At 47.4% G+C, this 6,959-nt stretch overlaps 1 protein-coding gene across 3 annotated transcripts in view; it reads left to right on the top strand.

Moving 5' to 3' along the window:
• The window catches only part of IAH1 (isoamyl acetate-hydrolyzing esterase 1 homolog (S. cerevisiae)), a 33,439-nt gene that overhangs the window by 17,257 nt on the left and 9,223 nt on the right, over positions 1–6,959 (top strand). For 2 of the 3 annotated variants that reach the window (XM_011965310.1, XM_011965311.1), the window contains 2 exons: positions 1,599–1,760; positions 4,713–4,831. In XM_011965310.1, the coding sequence (XP_011820700.1) occupies positions 1,655–1,760; positions 4,713–4,831 (225 nt within the window). In that variant the 5' untranslated portion in view covers positions 1,599–1,654. Of the gene's footprint in view, positions 1–1,192; positions 1,231–1,598; positions 1,761–4,712; positions 4,832–6,959 lie in introns of those variants that run through there. The other variant, XM_011965312.1, reaches the window with a different exon arrangement.

Here is a 6,959-nt window from a genome sequence, read left to right as displayed (position 1 = left end):
TCTCCTGCTTCAGCCTCCCGAGTAGCTGGGATTACCGGAGGGGAATTCTGGGAGGATTTACATTAAGAAGTCAACAGTCGTTATTTCTAGATGATACAAGTATTGGGAACGTGTTATTTGCCTTTTTTTTTTTTTTTTTGAGAAAGTTTCGCTCTTTTGCCTAGGCTGGAATGAAGTGATAAGATCTCGGCTCACTGTAACCTCCACCTCCCAGGTTCAAATGATTCTCCTGCTTCAGCCTCCCGAGTAGCTGGGATTACAGGTGCTTGCCAGCACGCCTGGCTAATTTTTGTATTTTTAGTAGAGACAGGGTTTTGCCATGTTGGCCAGGCTGGTCTCGAACTCCTGACCTCAGGTGATCCACCTGCCTCGGCCTCCCAGAGTGCTAGGATTTCAGACGTGAGCCACCGCACCTGGCCATGTATTGCTATTTATAACAGCAGATTAGAAGCTGTACAGTAAGGAAACGAACATCGTGTGGTCACTCTACAACTAAATACCATTTTTTTGAGGACTATTTAGGGACACAGGAAAGCTCATAATATGTTATGTGAGCCAGGCATGGTGGCTCATGCCTGTAATCCCAACAGTGGGAGGCCAGGCCAGGAGTTTGAGACCAGCCTGGGCAACAGAGTGAGACTCTGTCTCAACAGCAACAGTTTGCCAAGTGTGGTGATGCATGCTCGTCCCGGCTAGTCCCAGCTTAGGAAGCTGAGCTGGGAGGGGAGGGTTGCTTGGGCCCAGGAGTTCCAGGTTACAGTGAGCTGTGATCACACTACACTCCAGCCTGGGTGACAGAGCGAGAACCTGTCTCTAAAACAATCTGTAGAGAAAAGCAAAATATAAAGTCTTCAGTGTGAATACAATCTTCAGTGCAAACTCATTTTTGTAAAGGTGTACATATCTTCATGAAAAGACTGGAAAGATATACATCCAAATGCCAACAGTGGTTTTCTGGGTGGTAGGATCATTGGTGACTTTTTTTTTCTTGATACTGTACTTACATGTGGTTAGCAAATGGTATACAATGACCCTTGTAATACTTCAGTGAGAGCCTGTCTAGAAAATACTCCTTTGCAGTAATAGTAGTAGTAGTCATAGGTGCCATTTGTTTAGACTGAGTGCTTGCTTTGTGAAGGCACCTGCTCTCAGTGCTGTAAACTCTTAGCTATTTTGATTTTCAGTCCTAGGAGGGGAGACCCTATTACCATCTTCCATTTTACCATTGAGGTACAGGAAGGCTAAGTATCCGTGGTTCTGTGGCGAGGAGTGACAAAGCCAGGATTTGAACCTAGGCCGTCTCACTCAACAGGCTGGGATTTTTAATTTCTTTACAAATTGAACGTAATTAATAACCATCTGGATACTAGTGATGAAAAGACAAGAGTACTTACAGTGCCCCTAGTTAGAGCCTCTGAAGTCTTGTTTTATGAAGAACTAGACATTTTAATTCATTAAGGAGAAAACCTTCTGTGTCCTTGGTGTTAAACAATCCCCCAGTGACATCATGAATAACAGGCATTTGCAGAAGTGTGTTCACCTGAATGGTCACTTATAATCAATATGCATGGTTGAGTACTCCTGTTTCTCTTGAGCAGATGAGAATCCCAAGCAGCACATTCCCCTGGAGGAGTATGCTGCGAATTTAAAGAGCATGGTGCAGTACCTGAAGTCTGTGGACATCCCTGAGAATCGAGTCATTCTCATCACGCCGACCCCACTTTGTGAAACAGCCTGGGAAAAAGAGTGCATCATACAAGGTAAACAAACCACAGCCAGTCTCAGCAAATCTGGATATGCTGAGGGAAGAACTCTGATAAAACAGTGGTTTCCTGCCTGGGGCTTCTGTTTCTTATGGGCTCAGTATGTCCATTTCAGTCTGTTTTCAATCATCCAAAATTAATAAAAGTATAGCTTGCAACCTGAGACCTTTTTTGACATAGAAAAGGGATTCTGGCTTTGGATGGTCGGGAGGGAACCGGGAGCCTGGCATCTGCTGACCTTTACATTTGCCAGGCTCCAAGGTGCACATGAAGGCCACTGACAACTGTGCAGAGCTGTGGTGCTCTGTGGGGGCTGGGCCTGGGGGCTGATGTGCCTTGACTTGCAAGTCCACACCTGGGGCTTTTCCTGGCACACGTGAAGCTGGGATAGGAATGATCGGATAGGAGTCGCCAGCCCTCCATATACTTGGGTCTCACATCCCTCAAGTGCTGTGTTTCCCATCCACCTTTGATTGAAAAACCTCTGCACATAAGTGGACCTTCCCGGTTCAAACCTGTGTTGTTCAAGGGTCAGCTGAATGTTAATGTTGAAAATGTGCATTATGGAAGATCTCTTTTTTTTTTTTTTTTGGAGACAGTCTTGCTCTGTCAGCCAGGCTGGAGTGCAGTGGCATGATCTCGGCTCACTGCAACCTTAGCCTCCTGGGCTCAAGCAAATTCTGCCTCAGCCTCCTGAGTAGCTGGGATTACAGGTGTGCACCACCACACCTGGCTAATTTTTGCATTTTTAGTAGAGACGGGTTTCACCATGTTGGCCAGGCTGGTCTCGAACTCCTCAGGTTATCTGCCTGCCTCAGCCTCCCAAAGTTCTGGGATTACAGGCATGAGCCACCACCGCGCCTGGCCTGGAAGTTTTCTAAGCTACCCAGAACTCAACATTCTAGGACAAATTATTGGCTTTGTAACACAGAACAGCTATTTCTCAAAGTATGGTCTGACTCAAAGTTAACTACTATTTTTAGGTAGATTTCTGGGCCCATTTTCAGCACTCCAGATGTTTCTTATACACACTATAGCACGCATCCCACAGCTTTATGGAAGACTGTTACTGTCCCTACTTTACCAGTGGAGAAATTGAGTCTTGGAGAGGCTAAGACAGAACCTGCCCAAGATCACACAGCCAGTAACAGAACCCGGAGTCAAATCCAGGAAGTGTGACTTCAGAGCTAAGTCCTTACTGTTACACGAGTTTACAGTTCAGTTGGGTTGTAGCTATGTCGCTTGCTCTCAAAGGGCCTGTCATCCTTAGAGGAGGATCCAGTGCATTCTCAAGTCACAAACAGCATATGTCAAGGGGTGCCACACACTGGAGGCACAGACAAACTTGGGGAGAAACCCCAGCCTTGGGACATGGTGACAGTAGGCTCTGGGCATCACATCGGGGCAGACGGGCCCTATTGTTGTGAAATACCAGAGTGTTCTGCAGGGGAGGCGTTTAAGGCCCACAGAGCTCCACTGGAGACAACTGCAGACCCCCAGCTTGCTTCTGGGCCTGCAGCCATAACCGACTGGGGGGGGCAGTGTCGTCTTGGCTTTAACAGAAGGGAAAAATGTTACATAACACGGTCCACAGAAGTTGTTCAGACTTCTTTTTGTCTACTGTTTCCCAGGAAAATAGTATATATGAAGTTCTGAATGTTTAATTTCATTTCCCCTTTCTAGCCTTGAATGTAGCCCAATGCAGACTTTTTAAAAGGTCAGTGATGGGCAAAGCAGGTAGAGGAGGGGTCTCGATAACTGGTCCGCTAGAGATTCAGCTGGTTATTTTTTGAGACTGTCTTGCTCTGTCACCCAGGCTATAGTGCAGTGGCTTGCTCCAAGCTCACTGCAGCCTCGACCTCTAGGCTCAGGTGATCATCTTGCCTCAGCCTCCCAAGTAGCTAGAACCACAGGCATGTGCCACCATGCTTAGATAATTTTTAAATTTTTTTTGTAGGGATGGGGTAGCTAGTTATAATCTAGGTGAATTTTATAAACAATTGATCCCAAGTATGAAAGCCGGTGAATAGATCTCTGTGACGTAGAGCCTGGGCCAGCATAGGTCTTCCTGTGGCCCGCCTCTAGTTGCCCATAACCTCATGCTTTCTCTTTAATACCATTCTGTCGTCCACCTCCTGCCAGCCCTCACTGTCCTGTTTGCAGCCTCCTGAGCCTTCTCCCCTAGCCCCAGCCCCACCCTCCAAACCAACCTAGCACAATCCCCAGATACTGCACTCCAGCCTTCCCTGGTGTGGCTCCCTGGGAGGATGAGGCAGCCTGCGCTTGTTAGATACACTCAGTAGCTCTGTGCTAGTTGCTTTGCTGGAGTTTAGTCTCTTAATCCTGTCAATATTCCTGCAACTAGGTAGGCACTGTCATCATAAGGATGCAGAAGGCTTCAGGACGGTTAAGCTGTTCAGGCACACAGCTATTTAGTAAAAATTGTAGGCATCAAAATGTAGATCTCTGTCTGAGGCCTACAAATGATTTTGCTGTGCTGCGGTGCAGCTGTTTCATGTAACAAGCCAGCGGTGTCAGCATAGCATTCAGCTTCCATGGCCTGGCATTTCTTACCAGTGCAGACCTTACCCGCCCCCAGCCCAGCTCCTGCAGCCGGCACTCTCCAAGCAGCCCAGCCCTCCTGGGCCTTTTCTGCCTCTGTGCCTCTGTTCAAGGTGTCCTCTCGAACATCATCCTCCCTGGCGCTTCCGAAGGCTCTGGTTACCACTAAAGGCGGCTCCTTCCAACTGTACCTTGTCCTCTGCTGGGTAGAGCAGCACACCAGCAACCTGCAAGGCTCATCAACATATACCCTAAACCCTGGGACTGGCCCAAGTGGGGTCAATATTTAATGGCATTTCGAAACTGTCTAGATGAGTGCAGTAGAACTTACACAAGGGCCAGCACTTGGGTTTATCAACTGCCACCTCAATTTCTTCTCTTCAATAGGTTGCAAACTAAATCGCCTGAACTCTGTTGTTGGTGAATATGCCAATGCGTGTTTACAAGTGGCCCAAGACTGTGGGACTGACGTACTTGACCTGTGGACCCTGATGCAGGACAGCCAGGTATGGTGGCTTGCTCAGTCCTCTCGGGCTAAATAGGATCACACAGAAGTAAACCAGGTGTGTGTGCAGCAGCTTTCCCTAGAAAGGCTCTGCTTAGCTAAGACAGTCATCCCTTTAAGCCAATGAAAACAAAAAGGCTTGGGGGAGGGGAGGAATGGAGGTTTCAGGACGGTCACAAGCCCAGCAGCTTATTCAGCCAGGCTCCTTGGCTAGGAGTTAGTACACAATGGTGTAAATGAGCAAAACATGGTTCATATTTATGAACATCAAGGCCAAGTTCTTCTTTCATATAGAGAATGGCAGAAAGCTAAAACTTGTTAATAGGTAAAACAATGAATTTAAATACAGTATTGGCTAATAAAACGGTGGGAGATATGTAGTTCTAATTAAGTTACTTTGTTTTAAAGCCGGAAAGCACAAATATAAAAGGTAAAAAGCAGGTCCCATAGAATGGTGCACCCACTCAGGAGACAGCTGGTTTCTTATGCAGTCACACATAGACTTAGGGAGGACCTGGCAGTCCACTCCTGAGTTATCTGCCCCAGAGAAATGAAAACTAGGTTCACACAGAACCTGGGTGTGACTGTTGACAGCAGCATTATTCCTACCTGCTGGAAGCACCCCAGTGTCCTTCTGTGGATGAATAGGGAAACTGGTGTGTCCGTGGAATGGGATACTACTCGGCAATAAAGAGAATGGACTGACATGCACAGCAATGTGGGTGACTCTCAGAGGTGTTTGAGGGAAGGAAGCTGGTCTCTGAAGGTTACATACTACATAAGTCCATCTGTTTGGTATCTCAAAAAGGCAAGACTTGGGCCGGGCGCAGTGGCTTACACCTGTAATCCCATCACTTTGGGAGGCCGAGGCAGGCGGATCACCTGAGTTTAGGAGTTTGAGACCAGCCTAGCCAACATGGCAAAACCCTGTCTCTACTAAAAATACAAAAATTAGCTGGGCATGGTGGAGGACGCCTATAATCCCAGCTACTCGGGAGGCTGAGGCATGAGAATCGCTTGAACCCGGGAGGCGGAGGTCACATCACTGCACTCCAGTCTGGAGGACAGAGGGAGACTCTGTCTCACCCCACCCCACCCCCCACAAAAAAAGGCAAGACTGCAGTGACAGAACAGGTCAGTGGTGGCCAGAGGTTAGGGTGAGGAAAGGTACGGCTACATTCAGGTTCCACACAGATACTGGTGAAGAGGGGTAGACAGGCACTGGTCTTTTTAAATTTTTCTGTGACCTTGCACTACTCTTTTGTAAAGAGCTTGTTCAGCAGGGCACATGAAAGGCCATGTCATTGCTGTGCTGGGATCCAGAGAGAAAGCTTTGATGGGACTGATGATATTTGAAGTACTCAGGGGAAGGAAGGATCCAGTGTGCGGAAAGCTCTTTGGACAAACAGGAAGACTCACAGCCCCACCGGTTTCCTCTATTCCTAGCTGTTAGGTTTAGGCTACTTGGACAAAGCAACATAGAAAAGAACCGAGAATTACTAACCCAAGTGCCAACTTTTCCCTCTTCCCCTAAATATTAATCCATACCAATCCTTCCAATGACCTACACATTTATTACACATCTGCAATAGGGAAAATAGTCACCAGTGGGAAAGTCATACCACCACGTGGATGCTGAGTCACTAGTCACCTTTGGAGGCTCTGAGAGCCTAAGTAAATCTGGACCCTAGGCTTCTAGTCTTCCTCTGAAACCCTGAGTGCATTGGAACCTTCCAGAATTCCCAGATCAGGAGGGGCCTTGGCAGCTTGAGTGCCAAAGGGGTCAACATCCAGAGTTCTGTTGTCTAAGATTCCACCTTAGATTATGTAGAAAAGTTATGCTACTCGAGGAAAGGAAACACAAACTACTGGGCTAGTTTTGCTCACATGTCTTTTTCAATCTAAAAAAAACTGGGAGGATCGTCCTTAGAGATCATCTCATCTCCAGCTGTCTAGATGAGAAAACCAAGGCCGAGGAAGAAGTGCTAGTATTGTATGGTAGCATCTACATTTCTGGTCTATTAAAAGTCACATAGGGCCGGGCACGGTGGCTCATGCCTGTAATCCCAACACTTTGGGAGGCCGAGGCGGGTGGATCACCTGAGGTCAGGAGTTTGAGACCAGCCTGG

Source organism: Mandrillus leucophaeus, unplaced genomic scaffold (assembly GCF_000951045.1).
Source record: "Mandrillus leucophaeus isolate KB7577 unplaced genomic scaffold, Mleu.le_1.0 Scaffold72, whole genome shotgun sequence".
Lineage (NCBI taxonomy): Eukaryota > Metazoa > Chordata > Mammalia > Primates > Cercopithecidae > Mandrillus > Mandrillus leucophaeus.
This window is presented reverse-complemented; position numbering and strand designations above follow the sequence as displayed.